Source organism: Rhinatrema bivittatum, chromosome 2, assembly GCF_901001135.1.
Source record: "Rhinatrema bivittatum chromosome 2, aRhiBiv1.1, whole genome shotgun sequence".
Lineage (NCBI taxonomy): Eukaryota > Metazoa > Chordata > Amphibia > Gymnophiona > Rhinatrematidae > Rhinatrema > Rhinatrema bivittatum.
The window spans coordinates 176,769,645-176,790,660 of NC_042616.1; the positions used below are offsets into that span (position 1 = coordinate 176,769,645).

The window sequence follows — 21,016 nt, forward strand, 5'->3', positions numbered from 1 at the left end:
CATCTACACGCATCACCCCGCCCCAGCGCAAATCCCTTATCCCCATTCTGACCTCTCCCCTGACCCAATTCCTAGGCCTGACCACTCTCTCTCTAGTCCTATTCAACTCACAATCCCTCTCAAAGAAGATTCCCATACTCAATGACCTTCTAACTGACTGCAAACCAGATATCTGTGCCATCACAGAGACCTGGTTCAAAGACACAGATATTGTCGATATTAACCAACTCCCCATTTTATCTTATGATATATTCTCAATTCCCAGAAAGAAAAAAAGGGGTGGTGGCCTCCTGTTTGCAGCGAACAAAAATCTCAACCTCAAACAGATCCACATCACTCCCCCAAACAAGTTGGAAATTGGTCTGTTCAGATCACCTGCTCTTCAAATCTGCCTTGTATATGCCCCTCCCACCCTGCTTGAAACTAACCCCTCACCCATCATTGAATTTATCGCCGACTGCATTAATGTCGACACCCCAGCCTTCATCCTAGGAGACTTTAATCTCCATGTTGACTCTGCAGCCTTATCCTCCTCATGTGATACCTTCCTCCATGCACTCAATGCTATTGGATACCAGCAAATTATTACCTCTCCCACCCACAAAGCTGGCCACTCTTTGGACCTGATTTTCATTAACTCCAGTGTCCAGTCCTCTTTCTCCCCATCTTGCACCCCAGTCCCCTGGTCTGACCACTACCTTATTGAAAGCCACTTTACTATCAACGCATCCTCAGTGAAGAAGAACCCCCGGTGCACCACTATAATAGCTAGAAAATCCTGCCCTAGTGATGAACTTGCCTCCGCCCTTTCAGACGCCCTGTCCAACTTAGACTGCTCTGATCCTGCCTCCGCACTTTCGTCCTGGTGCAACATCACTGAAGAGATAGCTAACAAGCTCTGTCCTATCTCTAAACGTGTTATAAACACCGCCTCAAAACACTCCAACCCATGGTATACCACTGAACTAAAAACATTAAAAAACAAACTCAGAAGCAAAGAAAGAATTTGGCGTAAGGAGCCTACCCCTCAGCTTGCAGACAGCTATAAAACGGCCCTGCACCATTACAGGATCTCCACCCTAAAGCATAAACGAGATTTTTATGCTGCCAAGATTCATGACTACAGGTATAATCCCAAAGCTCTCTTTACATTTGTCTCCAACCTCGTTAAGCCCTCCTCACCCAACATCCCCGACTCTGAAGCTGATGCCAAGTGCAACGATCTTGCACATTTCTTTCAGAATAAAATTACGAATCTCCTCTCTAGATTCCCCGACTCTACCTCCCCCCCCCTCCTGAGCTCTCCTCCCCCCTCTGCCATCCTCTCTGTCTTTGACTATACTTCCTCTAAGGAAATAGAATCCATACTCAGAAAACTCAAACCTGCCTCACACCCGAGCGACACCATTCCCCCTAAAATGCTCCTCGCCATCCCTAACACTATTTCCAGAGCAATAGCTGACATCATCAACTGTTCGCTATCTACTGGCTCTGTCCCCGACACACTTAAACATGCAGTGGTTAAACCCCTCCTTAAGAAACCCTCCCTAGACCCAAAAGACCCTGCAAATTTCCGCCCCATATCTAACCTTCCTCTCATCGCCAAGATAATGGAAAGAGTAGTCAACTCACAGCTTATGGACTACTTAGAAAACCACAATATCCTTCATGCCGCACAATTCGGTTTCCGTAAGCACCTTAATACCGAATCCCTCCTGCTCACCCTCACTGACCACCTCCTTATAGGAATGGATAAGGGCAACAGCTACCTCCTTGCCCTCCTGGACATATCTGCAGCCTTCGATACCATATGCCACAATCACCTCCTTTCACGCTTAGAAGGCATTGGTATCTCCGGACTGGCCATAGCATGGCTCAAGTCCTATCTATCTAATAGAAAATTCTCAGTCAAAATCGGCAATGCAACCTCCACCTCTCACCCCTTGCAACAAGGTGTCCCACAAGGCTCCTCCCTCTCTTCCACCCTCTTTAACATATACCTCACTCCTTTATGCCACCTCCTAACCGAGCTCAAACTTAAATTCTATCTGTATGCAGACGACATTCAGATCATTATCCCCATCCATAATTCCTTTTCTGATGCTCTGAAGCACTGGGAAACCTGTCTCACCCCTATAAACGCTCTCCTAACGAACCTCCACCTCGCCTTGAACACTAACAAGACTGAACTCCTGCTTGTCTCTCCTCATCCTTTTCCCAAACACCTGTCTTCATCCAACCCTCCTTCCAATCCTTCCAACCCTTCTTCCAATCCTACTACTAATCAACCCTGTGTAAGAGACCTTGGAATCTACCTAGACAATCATCTAAACATGAAAAAATATGTGAGCTCCATTCTGAAAGACGGTTTTTACAAACTCAACATGCTAAAAAAACTTAAACCCCTGTTACACCCCCAAGATTTCCGCACTGTTGTACAATCTTCCCTCTTATCTAAACTCGATTATTGCAATTCTCTATTCCTAGGACTCCCTTACGTGACAATCAAACCCCTCCAAATGTTGCAAAATGCAACAGCCAGAATCATTACCAACACCCGGAAAACTGACCACATCACTCCTATCCTGAAAGACCTACATTGGCTCCCCATCCCCTCTCGAATCCTCTATAAAACACTAACCACCATACATAAATCTTTGTTCTCTCACAATTCCCACTGGTTGGACATACCATTCAGCGCTGTCTCACTGAATCGTCCTACGAGAACAGCTCACAAAGGAACCCTGCATGTCCCGTCCTTAAAAACAGCACATCTTACATCAACCAGGGAACGAGCTATCACTATTGCAGGCCCCACACACTGGAACTCCATGCCCACGATGCTTCGTCTAGAATCCTGCCCAATTAAATTTAAAAAGAAACTAAAAACATGGCTGTTCCAGCAAGCCTTCCCAGACTAAGCCCCTCTCCCCTCCCTACCTCTGCCCCAAATGCTCGCCCCCAGATCGTCCCGGATCCTTTGTAAATACTCCACTGGTGCTGCTTCCCATTCAGTACATCTCTAATTTATAACCTGTTGAATTGTATTACCTAGCTTCTGTTAACCAGTTGCTCAGACCTATATCTTCTTGCCTTCTCTGTTGTTGTTATATTCCCCACCCACCGCCCTGTTATAATGTATTTTCCATTCTTTTGTTGTCATGTGAACCGGCATGATGTCTCCTACTAATGCCGGTATAGAAAAGTTATTAAATAAATAAATAAATAAATAACTAAAGATAATTCTACCTGCACAGTTGGTATATTCCTTCTAGTAGAAACACAGGGTTCTCTACAGAAGCATGAGCATTGTCCATCAGTGCAAGAACCTGAGAGTGCATACAGAGGATAGTTCATGAGTGAAGTGTTGCTTTCCTTGAAGTACTGCCATACTGAGTGTTGCATACCAAATTTCAATAAATACATAAAATAAAAATAAATAAAAATTGTAATTTGTACAACTGAGAACTAGCTCTGCCTTATCTGCAAACTACATCTGACCAGTTGCATTTATAACCAAGAACACTGTTGAACTGGATAGTAGATTGCACCTTCTTTTGTTATGCACAAAGAAATTTAGAAGAGCATGTCAAGGCTCATAATTTTAGAGCCGTGGCTGCAGTATTGGCCCATCGTAGATTGGCCTCCATTCGAAAAATTTACAAAGCTGTGATGTAGAATTCTGTCCACACATTCGCATCTCTCTATTGTTTGTTTTCTTTTCTTTTTTTTAGATTTTTTTTCATATTCTGCTTTTTGTACTTTTTTTAAGCATTTCAAAGCGGATTACATTCAAGTACTGTAGGTATTTCCCTATATTGTTTGGATGCTGATTCCTTATTACTTTGGCCTATCTGTTCTCCAGGGTGTCTGTGAGGGGTAGAACCCAACTCCATCCACCCTACAGCCCATTTTTATTTATTTATTTATTTTGTTCAGCTAACAAACAAAACATTATATAATATGATAGAGGTTTTCCTTCCAAAATATGTTTAATGTCTGTTGGTGGCTCTTGTTCTTGGTTTTCCCCTTTTTTTTGGAAGGCAGGGAAGGGAGTTCCACTTGCGTGACTGCTCATCCTGCTTGCCTCTTGATTTACTGTAACAGGTATTCCATGGACAGTAGGTTAATCAGCTGCACATACCTTCCTCACTTTCTCAATTTGAAACCTTTGCTAAGTTTATAAGAGTGAGGAGGGCCATGGGACAATGGCTGTAAGGGGAGCCCCACATATATCCAAAAAAGCTTTCTAAGCTTTTCCAGGCAGCTGTAGAAACTGTGTCAGCACTGTCGAATGGTGTCACCCACTTCTGTGACTAATTATCCTGCTGTCCACAGAGATCAACCGTTCAGAGAAGCAACTCGGTTGACTTGGCAACTCTATCTGGCTCTATCTGGCCTTGCATCTATCATGGCCAGGCCTAAGCAAGTATAAATCTGTAAGGCTTGGAGAAGTTTAGTGGGTGAGAGTTTTGCTGCCAGAGATGGTAACTTTCAAATGGGTGTGTGGGCCCACATGTATACATATGCGGTGCGAGCCCAGAGACGCGGCAGTTTCATATTACATGCACACATATGTCCCGATTTTGGTGCATGCCCGACTTTTAAAACTCACCTCTAAGGATTTTGGAATCATGCTACTGTCACCCCTATGCTTTTAGCATTAACACGTTAAATGTTATAATACTGTTATTTATCCAGGAGATGTAGAGCTGGGAAAGAGAGAAGGGGGTACAGCCCTATCCTAGGCTCTGAGCTACCGAGGAGGGCTGTGGGCTGCAGTTCTAGCAGAGGGAGTGTAAAAACTAAATTTCACTAAAACTCAGGAAACCTGATTGACTGTAGATTGGATTTAGTACTGTACAATCACAATACAAACATTTCACTCGATTCTTGAATAAAACAGTCAAGTCATATGAAAAACATTGGCTTGCTTCTTGCAGAAAGGACAGGATCTCCTGTTTCTAGAGAGATTGGGGTTTTTACTCTCTATGGCACCTTCTGTTCAGATTTCTTAAACATTTCCCATCAAACCAAACAATTGTAGCTTTTATAGAATGCAGAAATGAAGATCAATAGATTAAAAAAAGAAAGGCTATACCTTTGTATTGGACTAACAATACATTTCTTGACCAGCGTTCAGTAACTAGCACTCTCTTCATCAGGTCAAAAACAAACAAAGGCCTAGATTCAACATTCTGCTGTAAACAGAGCTGTAAAAATAGCGCAATGATGAGCCGCAAAGAAAAAAGGGGCGGGGCGTAAAAGGTGGTGTTATTTCCGGTGCTACTGCCGGCCATAATCTCTAAAACAGTATCGCCCTCAGCGGTACTGGAAAACATTTTTTTCCTAACCCCACCCCAACCCCTCCCCTTTCCCTCATTTAAATGTTAACGTCGCAATGCAGTCGCTATCGCGTTCATTAGGGAGTTATCGCACACAGTAAGGCCACATTGCGTTTTAAAGAATGACCTCCTAAGGGGCCTATTTGCTAAAGGTTTTGGGGTAGATTTTATAAACTTGCGAGCGAGCGACCCCTGAGTCAAGATGAAGTTGGGAACACCTATAGGGGAACTCCCCCTATAGGCCCTTGTCATTGGGAGGCGGATGCAGGCGAAGTGGAGACCTAACTGGATCTTCAACTATACCAGCCAACATTCCCCGCAGGTTGAGCCCTTGGGTACTGGGGCCGGCAGGTCTTAGGCGCAGGTCTCCAGACGAAGACAATCTCACGAAGACAGAAGGCAGAAGCAAAGTCTGACATACCAGTGGTCGGGGCCGGCAGCAGGCAAGGGAATCCAAGAACAGGCAAGAAGTTGGGGCAGGCGACTAAAGCGAAGAGACGGTAGGCAGGCAGGAGGTCAGGTCGGCAGCAGACGAAGTAAAATCCAGGGACGAGCTGAGTCAGGAACCAGAAGAGCAAGCCGAGGGAACGAGGAGCTGGAACGAAGCAGGGGGCGGAAGCAGGATATGGAAAGGAGCAGGAACACAGCACAAAGAGCCAGAAAGGACCACAGCAGGAACACAGCGCAACACACACTCACAAGGGAGCAGGACCTGTTGCTGAAGCAAGGGGGAAATGGAAAGGCAGGGTATTTATACCTGCCTTGCCTGACATCATCTTCCCGGGCCACGGGGAACTCTCCCGCTGCTGGCCCTTTAAATAATAGGCAGTGTCGCGTGCGCGCACCTGCGGAGACCATGGAGAGTGGCGGCGGCGGTGGGAGACGCAGCGTGGTTTGAGGCAGGCTGTGGTGGCAGGAATCGGCGACAGGGGCTGGCGAAGGACAGGGCAGGAGTGAGCCTTTGGCTCCTCACGGTGAGTGGACCCGGCCACGTGGGCCTGCGGCCGGAAAACCTTTTTACCCTCAGAAATTAACGCCTGCCGAAAGCAGACGTTAATTTCTGAGCAGCTCAAAAAGTGTACAGAAAAGCGGAAAATACTGCTTTTCTATACTTCCTCTGACTTAATATCGTGGCGATATTAAATAAGAGGAACAAAAAGGACGAGAATGTAAAAAAAAAAAAAAAAAAGTGTGCCGTGGTCAGGTTAGGAAATGGGCGGCGGCAGGGACTCTATGCACAGGGCGGCACAGAAGCTAGCACCAGGCCTGCACACACACACACTCCCTCATGGCAAGGTACAGGTCAAATCATCAAAAGGGGCAAGGGGGGGGGGTCTCTTTGTAATCTGGTCCTTTTGGTGATCTTAAATGCTGTGAAAGGAAAAGCAGGGGTCAGAGTTCCCAGAGGAGTGGCAAATAGAGTGACAGTGATAATGTATTTAGAAAGCTGGCAACCCTGCCATACCTCCAGGACCTGCTTCTCACCGTTTACCCTGCATTTTCCCTGGAGAAGTGGGAGATGAGTGAATAGAGGGGGTCTTTGTGTGGCACATTCTCTCTGCACCAGTGCAAGGGCATTAGGCACACCAGGAAAACTTTACAGCCTTGTGCCTGTATGCCCCTGCCTTCATCAAACACAATTAAAAACTCTGCATTTATAATAATCAATTTTACATGAAAAAGGACATTGAGAGTATTGTCTTCTGAGGGAAAAAGTATCAGAAAATATCACAGCTCTGCAAAAAACACACTTAGAATGCATATGGTATTAGCCCTATATCTATGCAAGTTGGATGTGGGCTTTGCCCTCAGAAAGCCCACTGAGTTATAATTACAATATAGTAAACCTCCCATACTAAAAGAGCACTAACTGCTAGCCCTCAAATAATAAAAACCCTACCTATGAAAAGGCAACACTGCAAATATTACACCAGGCATAAACACCAATACAGCTCCTATTAGGAAAACAGAACAAGCCAGCTTGCTATAGATCCTTACACAGAAACTACACACTAGCAGAATATTTCACCTCAGTCACCCATGCAGAATCCAGACAGACCCTCACCAAATACAGAATAAAGATACCATAAACAGAAACGAACTGGAAACCTCAATAAGCCAGACTGTATACAGAGCAACAATGGAAAAATAGAAAAGTCATTCCACAAAACAATAAAAAGGAATTCAGAACATTAAGCATAATAGTAAAAACATACTAACAAAAAGAATATTTGAAAACAGCTGATGAATAGAATAATAGCCATAATAATTGAAAGAGGGAGAACAATTGAAAGAACATCGAGTGAAAGGAGAGTTGAGAGAATATCATGTGAAGAGCAAAATTGAGTATTGAAAAAGTCTAGTATTGAGAAAAACTCTGTGATAAATAAGCCAACACAAATAATTGAGTGGATTTGAAAATATGTAATTGGGTGGGAATGTTTAAGTTGTGTTAAAAAACAGTATTTAATGTATGTTATACATATGGGGTTCCTCAACTAGGATGCTTAACAACGATCAATTCCAGTTCGGAACAGGTCATGGAAAATACAATCTCAACTAAATTGACCTCCTTCCTATTTCATACTTCACATTTGACGCAATTGAGCACCATTATATTGACCTTCATAATAGGTATCATAGTTTGGTAATTAAACCATAGTAACTCAACCTTATATATAATCATTGGTCAGTCCATATTTTTAAAGATTTTTTTGTGCATAAATAATCCTCGTGAAAAATACATCACATAACCATAAAGATTCTTCTTAAATTTTCTTCTCAATCTTGATAGTAAGAACTACACTTATCTCATTATGATGCGTGAATTCTTAAGTTCGAAATCCACCGAATTATACTCTTATTTCATATGCCTCAATTCATAATCAACGCAAGCTCGCTTGTAGTCCGCTCAATTCTTGCCCGACACCGTACTGTGTTTCGGAATTAATCATGTCCTTCATCAAGGGCTATATGTCTGCGTCTACAATCAATAAATATTGTTGATGGTACACCACAATTTATATTGTCCATAAAGCGCAATGTAACAGAATTCACGCATCATAATGAGATAAGTATAGTTCTTACTATCAAGATTGAGAAGAAAATTTAAGAAGAATTTTTATGGTTATGTGATGTATTTTTCACGAGGATTATTTATGCACAAAAAAATCTTAAAAAATATGGACTGACCAATGATTATATATAAGGTTGAGTTACTATGGTTTAATTACCAAACTATGATACCTATTATGAAGGTCAATATATTGGTGCTCAATTGCGTCAAATGTGAAGTATGAAATAGGAAGGAGGTCAATTTAGTTGAGATTATACATATGGGGTTATCAGGAGGTTTCAATGTATATTCATCATGTATTGTTTAGAGGGATGAATGGTAATTTAGGGAATGTAATGTATGTTAGGGATGTGAATCGTTTTTTGACGATTTAAAACAATCGTCAGATATATTTTAAATCGTCAAAAATCGTTAGAACCGCGATACAATAGCAATTCCCCTGATTTATCATCAAAAAATCGTAAATCGGGGGAGGGGGGAGATATATATTTGACCAATGTGGTTACTTCATATTGTAGCCTAGCCGGTGGTTCCTCTCAGGATCTCCTCCTGAGGGCGCTGACATCGGCCATCGGCCCAAGGATTCACCATTTCCTTCTAGTGGTCATTCCTTACACTATCACTCTGTGGGAGCCAACCACTACGGACCACTAACACCGCTCACGGAAGTATTATATAGATAGCTACCTTCTCTTTCTATGGGACTTGCCAGCAGCCTATATATAACAGATTGCTACTCCGTAGCAGAGGCATGATAGATTGCTATCTCAGTAGCAAAGTACAATATCCTATTGTTAGCTCCTCTCCTCTGAAGAGTATCATAGAACAGATTGCCAACTCCTCTTCCCTGGGGAGTTGGTCTATAACAGCTTGCTACCTCCTTTCCTTACAGGAGCATCTAACAGCAGTTCTCTACAGCGTACTAACTGCCCTCCTGGTGTGGTCAGCACTACAGATAGCCAGCTTCTCCCTTCTGGAGAGGAGCAGATCATGACAGATTGCTACTCGTCCTCCTTTCAAGAGAAAAGCAGAACAGTTTGCTAACTCCGCCCTCCTGGTGGGGTGAGTGACAGTAGATTGCTAACTCCTCCCCTCTGGAGGAGGAGAGCGTAACAGATTGCTAACTCCAGTGAATCCGGCTGAAAATATTTGAAACACTAACTCCAGTGAATCCGGCTGAAAATATCTAAAACACTAACTCCAGTGAATCCGGCTGAAAATATATGGAACACATTTAACTCCAGTGAATCCGGTTGAAAATATATGGAAATATATGGAACACATTTAACTCCAGTGAATTCAGCTTTCAAGAGAAGAATTGGAGAATCCTAAATTTGAAGCCAGCTTTCAGAAGAAGAATTGGAGAAGCAGTACTCCTGGGGATTCAGCTCAAGGTATTGGATGTTTGTAGCCCATGGACCCGGCTCACCTTTCTGCATTGCAGGCTATACCGGGCGTGGCTCAACACCTTTCAGAACAGCAAGAAACCCTGGAGAAACTTACTGCAGCCTTTCACCAGCTTCATACACAGAAGGCACAAAGCACAGCTTCTATACAAGAAAACCAGTTACCAGAGATAACTTTAAAATCAGCTATTCCACTGGCGGCGCCCGTTTGATTCTCCGGAGAATTCCAGAATACTCGAGGCTTCCTGAACCAGTGCAGCTTACACTTCACTCTACAACCTTCAATGTTTCCCACAAGTCTCTCCAAGACCAGCTATAATCTGTCTTATTTGGATGGGAGAGCCTTGTCGTGGGCTTCTACCTTGTGGAAACACAAGGACCCTATCTTGCAGGACATAAAAGGATTTATGGACTTGTTTAAATCCGTATTTGATGACCCTGCTCGTATGTCTGTTGCTGGGTTTGCTTTGTGGACTTAAAGCAAGGCAACAGATCCCTGGCGGAATTTGCCATTGAATTTAAAACTCTAGCAGCAGAGTTGCACTGGGACCCCAGATGTCTGAAGACACTCTTTTGCAGAGGCCTATATACTCGCCTAAAGGATGAGTTGGCTGCTCGTCAGACACCTGACTTGCTGGAAGAGTTGATATCCTTAACCATTCGGATTGACTGGCGGCTCCTAGACAAGTGAAGGAACTCCGGCCTAGGGTGTTATCTGGGTTAAAATCAACCAGTGCTCCTGCACTAACAAGGGGAACAGCACCTCCTGCTGTAGAGAAGAAGGAACCGAAGGAATCTGGTTGTGGTCACTTGACGTCTAAAGAAAGAAGATATAGAAGGAAGAACGGCCTGTGCATGTACTGTAGTCAGCCAGGCCATGATGTTTCTGTCTGCCCTAGTCGTCCAGAAAATGGACAAGCCTGAGTCCCACGGGAGGACTGTTCTTGGGCTATACAGCAATATCTCCTCCACTCTCTCTTCCAGTCTCGATGAACCCTGAACGAGTGACGGTTCGAACCTCTGCCCTGAAGGACTCAGGGGCAAGTGTCAATTACCATCTCAGATGTTTTGTGGAATACCTGAGGAGTCCATGTGATAAATTTGAAGATCCAATATTGTATCACACCATGAAGTGGGCCTTGGACGATTCTTTTCACCACCACTTCTTTTGAGGATCTTATCAACATCACCAGCAGTTTTCAAATTCTGCTGTTGTCATTGTGGTTGCTATGCATGCCATAGTTAGGTGGCACTCTTCATCTACCATGTCTTTTTGGATTACAACTTGAGAATATTACTGCATTCTACCTACTTGGAAGCCATGCTGAAGGACTACTGCCCTGTTGATTCTGAAGTAGAAGTCATCTCTACCTCTCAATTTGTGTTGGTCCACTTGGAGGTCGTGCTGGAGGTTTACAGCACTGCTGATTCTGAAGAAAGAAGACATCGCTAGCTACCAGTATTGCGATTGGCCTACTTGGAAGTCGTGCTGGGGTTACAGCACTGTTTGATTCCGAAGAAGAAGTTATCTTTATTCATCAAGGATTACTCGGAAGTCGTGCCCATTACCTATGGCACTGGTTGATTCCGAGGAAAGAAGAAGATGTTTCAACTCATCAACTTCGTTGGATCATTCGGAAGTCGTGCTGGGGGTTTATAGCACTGTTTGATTCCGAGGATGACGATTTATCCATCCATCAGCCTGTTCGTTTTGCTGGTATTATCAACATCTCTCTTCCAGCATCCTGTGGAAGAGCTACATCAGAAGTGGATATTGGACCAATTTCAACATCACCACTTCCACTGAAACCTCAGTGATGTCTACAGCAGCCCTCTCACTGCTGCTGACGTCATTATTCATTTTACTAGATTCTTCAAATCTACATCTGTCTGTGTTATACGAACTTAAACTCAAGACTTTGAGACCTTGGATGTTTGAACAGAGACTGAACTTTGCTTGCCTGAAAAGGCTTCGACCCCAAAACCATCTTTGGGATCCTTAGACCTATTGGATAAGAGATGCTCATCAGTTCCACCTCACGCATCTCTGGTACTTAACCTGGTATCCGAAGAGGAGATTGCCCTTTGAAGGGGGGTACTGTTGCGTGCATGCCTTTTCTCACCCCTCGCTCCACCCTCTCTACCTTGGAAGTGACTCCCTTCAGCTCTGACGAACAGTTGCAGCCGCGGCTTCTCCCTGCCTCTTGGTCCCGGTGTCCCCAGGCTGGCTTGACGCTACGGATCTGCCATGTTCCTGATGACGTAAGGGTGTGCGCTGCAGACTTTGTACCAGCAAGGGCGCGAACCTCGGAGGCGTCCCCCCATAGTGACGTCATCCATTTCCACTTTAAAAGGTCTTTGTTTGCTAACCTCTAATGAGTTAGCAAGGAACTCCAATGAGACTTGCTTCGGCAGTCCATGATACTTGCAACAATGATCCGAGTCAGCCGGGGAATCCGTCCCCACTGCTCGGCCTTTTCAAACTTATCAGGAGTACCCGCTCCACGGGGGCTCTGCTCTCTCTTCTTGATTTCAGATTGCCGGAATACTCAGAAGACTCCTCATTGCCTGGAAGCGATCGCGGACGTGAACACAGTGAGTTCTATTGTACGTAGGAATCGGTACTCGCTCCACGAGGGCCTACATTCCTATAGCTCTGAAGACTCCCTTCCTCCAAGACGCTATCGCAGGTACAGAGATCGAGAGTTACATTGGCAAGATTGCAGATAGGAACCGGTACTCGCTCCATGAGGGCCCATGTTCCTAGAATCCTTTACAGACTCTCTTCTACTCTAGAAGCCATTTCATATACAGCTATTGTGAGTTCTTATTACAGACTGTTTAGAGGAATCAGGGCTCACTTACGGCTCCTGTTCCTGAATGTACTGAAGACTCTCTGTGGCATAAGAGACCATTGCAGACATCTACTATTGTGAGTGTACCATCTTGTATCCAGTATACCCTGTCTACTCACTCCTTCTAGTCTCTCTCTTCAGCTCAGCGACTCAGAGATTACATTCCAGTATCAGAAGGACTTCAGCCCTACCGGACACCTCGACTCACTACTGCCATCTCTGGTGGTTCAGCTTCCAGCTTAATAAAGAACTATTTGTGTTTACTTCATATTCTAGCCTAGCCGGTGGTTCCTCTCAGGATCTCCTCCTGAGGGCGCTGTCATCTGCCATCGGCCCAGGGATTCACCATTTCCTCCTAGAGGTCATTCCTTACACCACTATCACTCTGTGGGAGCCAACCACTACAGACCACTAACACCGCTCATGGAAGTATTATATAGATAGCTATCTTCTCTTTCTATGGGACTTGCCAGCAGCCTATATATAACAGATTGCTACTCCGTAGCAGAGGCATGATAGATTGCTATCTCAGTAGCAAAGTACAATATCCTATTGTTAGCTCCTCTCCTCAGAAGAGTATCATAGAACAGATTGCCATCTCCTCTTCCCTGGGGAGTTGGTCCATAACAGCTTGCTTCCTCCTTTCCTTACAGGAGCATCTAACAGCAGTTCGCTGCAGCCTACTAACTCTGCCCTCCTGGCGGGGTCAGCACTACAGATAGCCAGCTCCTCCCTTCTGGAGGAGCAGATCATGCCAGATTGCTACTCCTCCTCCTTTCAAGAGAAAAGCAGAACAGTTTGCTAACTCCGCCCTTCTGGCGGGGTGAGTGACAGCAGATTGCTAACTCCTCCCCTCTGGAGAGGAGTGCATAACACTCTCATCCACATGCACATGCTTTGTCTCATACACACCCATGCATATGCTCTCTCACAAACATACATACACACTCTCTTCCCCCTCCCTTTACTTCACCCACACGTGCTCTCTCTCCCTTTATTTTTGGCTGCTGGCAACTGCTGACTCTTTCTTCTTCAGCTGTCGGTGGGGCCTCTTCTTTTTAAGCCACTGGCATTTTGGGCTCTGCTGGTAGCCCACTGGACCTCCGCCTTTTTTCAGCCGCCAGTGGGCTTGGCTGCACTGGCTGCCCTCTGGGCCACTTTTGTTCTTTGGCAACTGTCAATGTCTAACCTGCCAGCAGCCCGCTTAGCTTCCTCTTCTTTTCCAGCTGCCAGCAGGTTGGGCTCCTCCAGCAGCTTGCTGGCCCATTTTTGTCCTTTGGCCCCTGTTGGGTTGGGCTCTGCCAGCAGCCCACTGGGCCACTTGTGTTCTTTGACAGCCAATGGCCCGCTGGACCTCCTCTGTTCTTAGGCCACAGGCGGGTTGAGCTCCATTAGGAGCATGCGGAGCCTCCTTCTGTTACGGCTGCCAGCGATGGTGGGAACCTTGTCAACAAGCTGCTAAATATGTATCTGGTGGCAAGGTGAGGCGGCCACTGGATGTTTTAGGGGGCACTTTTTGCCACTTCAAAATTTTGATGTCTGAGGTGGCTGCCTCACCATGCCTAATTATAGAACCACCCCTGCATGAGATATAAATGCGCATGTCTCTCATACATATTCACTGTGGATATATATCCTGACTGGCTGTAGGATCACCAAGTCCAGTTTAGGAACTGAGGTTTCTCTATAGTTCTCAGAGCCTTGTCAATGTAATAAAACCTGTACTAAAATCAGAGTTAGATTTTAGCTCGGGTTTTATTTTACTCATACGCTAAACCTGGGAGTCCCCACAGGTTGCAGCAAGCTAATGATATGCAAATAGACTACATGTAAAAAAAGCACACTAAACTGAAAAAGCATGCACCCACACTAAACCAGCCATTTATTTTTTCGGCGCTAAACACATAACTACATACACACTATGGCTAGCATGGGAAAACCCATGCAAAAACCCATGGCTGGTTTTCTATGGCTTACTACATCGACCCGAAAGAGAGGAAGGAAAAGATGAAATTTTAAATTAATTTGATTTGTTACATTTGTTGAACACTAATGCACCTGCAGGATGGGAGTTTGTTTTACCATTTGTTACCAGTAGACCTGATACCTGAAACAGTCAGGACTATAAGACTCCAGTAGAATATTGCCCCCAAATTTATCAGGACTGGTTCTGTTTCATATGCTAGACCTGGTGACAGATCATAAATAATCTGTTGCTAGGAGCTTGTTTGACTACTGTAGAAACATTAAAATTAGGGTGACTATATAACTCCATATGAAGAGAGACATGCTGAGTCAGCCTTAATTTTGCTTCTTGTATGTACAGAGATATTTCCCAATTATGTTTTCTGCATCTCCATGGATACAATGGTGTAAAACCAGGATTGGCTCAGCTTATTCTCTTTGACATGCAGCACGATGTTCATCCAGTCTATAGCAATGGTTTTCAACTTTGTCCTTCCAACAGCCTGGCAAGTTTTCAGGATATCCACAATGAATATGAATGTGAGAGATCTATGTGTACTACCTCCATTGTATTCAGACCTATCTCATGCATATTCATTGTGGATATCCTGAAAATCCGACTGGCTGTGTGTCCTGAGGACTGGGTTGAGAACCCCTGATCTATAGGCTTTAACAGGAGTAGGTAACTCTAGTGCTGGAGTGCCGAAACAGGTCTGGTTTTCAGGATATCCACTAAATGTATGAATATGTATGAGGTATATTTGCATACACCACCTCCATTATATTTGCATACACCACCTCCATTATATGCAAATATACCTCATGTTTGTCTATGTTTATAAAATTAGCATACCCATTTTCCATAAAACATTACAGCAAAACAGTTTACAATTAAAATCATAATACAAAATACATAAAAGTAAAATGTAACACAGACATAAGCAATGCATATTTAGTATAGAAAAGTAAAATAATATGGGTACTTGCCAGGTTCTTATGGCCTGGATTGGTCACTGTTGGAAACAGGATGCTGGGCTTGATGGACCCTTGGTCTGACCCAGTATGGCATTTTCTTATGTTCTTATGTTCTTATGAAATAAAATACAGTACACTAAATGAGAGAGAAAATAAAACATAATGATTACAGCATAAATTTATCATTGAATATGTCCTGAAAACTAGACCTGTTTGTGGCACTCCAGGACCAGGGTTGCCTCCCTCTGGGCTATAACTAAAGAGCTTAAGATCAGGAAAATATTTGCCCTGCATATTGTTTTTTTAACAATATATTTATTGATAATGAAAACAATAGTTTACCTGCTTAATGAAAGATGATAGTTTTAGAAAGTTCTTGTGTAATATCCTTCAATAACAATGAAAGGACATTTTGTTTTTCAGACCTTAAAGACTTTTTGTTTTACCTGTTGCCAGGGTTGACTATCAGTCCTGTCTAAATTCATCTTTAATTTCCGTTTCAGTAATCTTAAAAAAAATCACATGGTTTTCTTCCTTTTCTTTTCTTTCCTGTCCTTTCCCTTTTTTTGCTTTTACCATGTAACTTTCCTTTTCTCATTTAATCCCTGTTTTGTTTTTTTTTGTTTTGCTTCCGCTGATTTTGATTTGTCTGACGCTGCTGTTCTTCAGTGCAGCCGATGCATTTTTTAACATGGGATACCTGTTCTTTTCATTATTTAGTCCCAACCCCTATGTCTCCCTCCTCGAAATCAGTGAGCACACCAAGCGAAGCTGGCAGCCAGGACTCAGGAGACTGCGGACCGATGGGAAGGTAGGAGACGTGTTCTAGATTCTGGAGTGAGTGATGCGTTGTACTGCCAGCTTGGCTTGCTTTGTAGCAATCATTTTGGTTTGCGATCCTCAGCTTTGCTACTTTCATCCTTAATTGGTAAAATAGCGCCAGATTTAAGGACCAACGGTGCATTTTCCCCCCACAAGTTTTTTGATTGCACAGGTTTTCTTTTTAATATAATAATTTTTCTCTTCCAGAAGTTGGAGGAAATTAATATCTTATCCATAAAGTTCCAATTGCACTAAGCATTTTTCTCGTGGACGCAACATGGAGAAAATCCTTTAATAGATCTGACCCTTAAAAGTGAGCTATTTTGAAACTGTGCCAGCAAACTGCTTTGCAGATTTTATCCCCAAATTTAACCCTAATTTTCCCTAATCCTTAAATCAGGCCCTTTCTGTTTTTATTGCTCAATTATGTAATTTATCAATTTGCATGTCGCATTATTTCAAAGCACCATTTTTAAGGGGATAATGTTGGTGATGGGGGAGGGGGGAGGGGGCTGTGCATGTGTATATTCATGTATATATATGAGCGAGCATGAATTAATTGGCACTGGATCTACATGCTTGCCCGCTTTGTAAATGAATGTCTTCTATAGATTGATTTGTGTTTTTAGGAATGTAAATAGAATACTTTGAAGCATGAGGATGGTTTATATTTTGTAAACTGCCTTTATAATTAGGGAGAGCATGATTTTTTCCTCATCTCTTCAATTTATAGACATCAAAGCCTTTTGAAAAGAAAGTAGTATCATAGATCTTCAAAATCTATTATTTACACTGAATACCAGTCTCTGGCACATGAGCTAACCTGTCATTAACTTCATATATTTTGACCCTCTCCTAACAATGATTCTGTTGTATCTTTCCTACTTGGTATCAAAAAGTGCATTTGGCGAGTGTTCAGATCCTCTTATTGTCTTTATCTCCAAAGAAGGCTTTCTTATATTGAATAGAGATTTGCTAACCTCTGTCTGTCCAGGTGCATCAGGATCCACTTAGGAAATTGGTCCTGGTCATTTGCAGGCTTTTCTCCTTGGGTCACTTTATTGACATTCAACAAATTAAAATTCGGCAGAAATCACAAAGAAACCCTTACTGCCAGGCTTAAAAACTTAAAAAAATTATAATGATAAAAATCCTGGGCAGCTAAAAAAAAAAACCCCAAACCAAAAAACCTACTGCAATGAAAGAAGAATGGAAACTGTTCCATGAATTTGGCAGAGGAGAACTGGCTGGAGCCATCTCCAATCAAAGCAGATTTCATAAGATGAAAAGTGTTCTCTAGTTGAAAACTGCTAGAAATAGACACATAGAGGCCAATTTTCAGTATGAGTTCTGACTTATCTGTCTAACTGGCGTGATTTAAATATTTGGCTGCAGGGAAGTTTTGCACCAGAGTTTGGGTCTGAAAAGTGGTAGGGGGGCGGGGGTTGGGGGTAGTCAGTGAGATAGAAGTTGCTACACTGGAATTTAAAGTCCTCTTTCTATAAAATAATAAGAGATCGAAGATATAGGAAAGATTATAGGCATGACAATTTGTATGTGGTGTCAAACTAATACCTAAAAAAATAAAAGAATTATCAAGTACAGACAGGAAATTAAAAAAAAAATGGCATGGTTTGGGTGATGTTCAGTATTTGTCTCTGCTCCTATTACATTTTTGGCCAATATAAAGTATTTTTCTTTGATGGCTCTTTTTTTTTGGTTTTTTAAATTTTCTGAGGATTGTACAGACTGTTTCTTGCTCATTCTATTGTGGAAAGTCTATTTTCTCCGTCAGTTGTGCATCCCATAACGTTGTATTTGAAACAGTATAAATGGAAATGCATGGCTGTTTCTATTTTTCCAATGTTGCACTGCATTCAGAGTCTGCCTTCTTGGAGTTTTTATTTCAGTTTTTCTCTGCCCGTTTCTAATTTCTGCTCACAAACACGGTAACTTTTAAATAGGCGCGCGGGTAAACACTTGCACGCGTTCGTCGGACCGCTCCCATGGACGTGGCCATTTTATAACGTGCGCGCGTGTATGCGCGCACGTTATAAAATGGCCTGACTGCATGCATATGTGCGTGCAATTGCAAATACCGCTTCTACCGCATAAGTGGGGGGATTTTAAAAGACATATGTGCTGTTTTTGCCAGTTATCCCAGTTCATTCCCATTTCGCCCAGTTAAGGGATAGGACTTCCAAACCTCCCTAGATTCATAGCCCTCCTTCAACCCTGTTAGCCCCCAACCCTTAAAACCCCATTGATCTGTTTAATTATTTTTGTTTTGTGATTTATTCGCCATCCATAGCAGAAGTAAAGTTATACGGCAGGGAACACTGGTGCACACCTGTGCACGTATTTACGCACCGATTTTAATGTGAAATCCAGGAGCGCCCAAGCCTGCCCAGACCACGCCCCCACCCCACCCGTTTTTTGGAACTTTTCATTTGTGTGCTCAGCGGGAGATACGCGCATATTCAGGCAGCTTTTAAAATCCACTTGGTGTGCGCCGGCCCAACATATTCGCGAATCTTCCAGTTTTGGCACGCATTGGGCTTTTAAAATTCACCTTAAAGGGGATAATTTTTAAAAGGATTTACACACATAAAACTGGGTTTTACACATGTAAATGCACTTTACTCAAGTAAGTGGCTTTTGAAAATTGCTATGCTATGTGCCATTGAATTGTTCATAGGCTATTCATGTGTAAGTGCACTTTACATATGTAAATGGATTTTTAAAATTGCTATGATAGTACATTACATTTACATGTGTAACGCCTTTTAAAATTACCTCCTTAATTTATATTGGCAGGATCTGTGTTTTGCATGTGTAACCAAGGGGAGGTGTTCTGTTAACATGTAATTTCTGTATAGGGATCTATAGTATACTAGCTTGGTATATTTTCTGGTCTATACCTCCTAATATAAGGTGTGTTAGTGTTTTAGCACCCTTTGCAATATTTGCCCTGTTACTTCTGAGTCTTGGGTAGTAATGCTGCTATGGTATGGCAGGTTTTCTACGTACATTTAAGTGCTAAGTGTGTTTTTGTATGGTTTTGTGTTACTTCACAAATTACCTAGTAACAAAGGGAGTTTGTGTTGTTGTCAAATTTGGATATTCTGTTTTGTAAGTGTAACTCCCTTTTCATGGAGTTATACTTTTTCTTTCTCTTTCTCTTTTTCTTATCTGTTCTTTCTTCCAGCGTTAAGCTTCCAAGTTTTTTACTCCTTGTTAATTGTAACTTTGCCTTATTCTCCTCTATTGTTATTATCCTCAGTTATTTGTCTTAGTTATCCCCTTGTTCTTTGTAAACCGATCCGGTATGGTTTTACTATGAAGGTCGGTATAAAAAAGTGTTAAATAAATAAATAAATACTTCTAAGCCCTGCTGTTAGGAATCTCCGTGAGGAGTTAGCAATCTATTAGGAGTTAGATTGCGGAGTTAGCAATCTGTTATTAGTCTGCTGTCTGGTGGGAGGAGCAATCAGATAGGAGTTAGCAATCTGTTATTGATGGCTCCTAAAGGAGGAGGAGTCAGCAATCTTGTAGTGTCTCAGATATCATCTTGCTCAGGAGTAGCAATCTGTAAGGAATCTGATATAGTTGTGGGTGGATCCCTGGGCTGGTGGCAGATGACCACGCCCCCGGGAGGATATCCCGAGAGGGAGCACTGGCTAGGCTTGAGTATGGAGACAGACATTCATTAGTTCTTTTATTAAACAGGTTTTTGAAACCACTAGAGGTGGCAGTAGTGAGCTGATATGCCCGGTACTGGAACAGCGATCCAAGATGGCTGAGCTGTTGAGAAACTGTAGAAAAGTGAGTAGGCAGAGTAGGCAGAGTTCATGAATAGAACTAGATGACAAAACTCACATAAGGTCTCAAGGAAGCTCAGGAACTGGAAAGGTTTAGGCCCTCGAGGAGCGAGTTCCTGGTTCCAGGGAAAGCTCTGAGAGAGCGATGGTAACTCACAATTGTTTGTAGCAGCGATAGCTTCCAAGCAGAAGAGAATCTTCAGAATGTCCAGGAACATGGGCCCTCGAGGAGCGAGTACTGGTTCCTATCTGTAATCTGAAAGTAAGGAAAAGAGCGAGGCCCCCGAGGAGCGGGTACCTCTGGTAAGTCCGAGGAGGCAGACTAGCTTGGATAGCCAAAACGAGTCCTTAGTGAATCCTTGCTAACTCAGTTAGATAGTGAAATAGAGACCTTTAAATATTGGAAGCAGATGACATCATCTCAGGGGGACGCCCCTGAGGTTCGCGCTCTTGCTGGTACTTCAATCAGAGCGAGCGCGTGTGCGCGCCCTAGGTCTTCAGGCAACATGGCGGATCTGCAACGTCGAGCCAGTCCGGGGACGCCGGAGGGAGACGGCATGGAGATGCCACGACAGCCGTCCATCAGACCCGGAGGGAGTTGCCACAGAGGTAAAGAGGGCGGAGTGAGGACGTCGAGCAGCGACGGTCGCAACACCTGCTGAACTCTGAGCCACTTGTTGCAGGGTCGGGGACACAAATCTTGTGGTGAGGACAGGATAAACCTGTAGGTCTCTAAAGTGGATCATACTCA

The 21,016-nt window shown here is 43.3% G+C and overlaps 1 protein-coding gene across 1 annotated transcript in view; it reads left to right on the forward strand.

Annotated features, from left to right (window-relative positions):
* DYNC1I1 (dynein cytoplasmic 1 intermediate chain 1) overlaps window positions 1-21,016 on the forward strand; it is a 693,069-nt gene that overhangs the window by 44,345 nt on the left and 627,708 nt on the right. Inside the window, exon 4 of the mRNA XM_029588927.1 lies at window positions 16,343-16,433. Coding sequence (XP_029444787.1) covers window positions 16,343-16,433 — 91 coding nt within the window. The remainder of the gene's footprint in view (window positions 1-16,342; window positions 16,434-21,016) is intronic.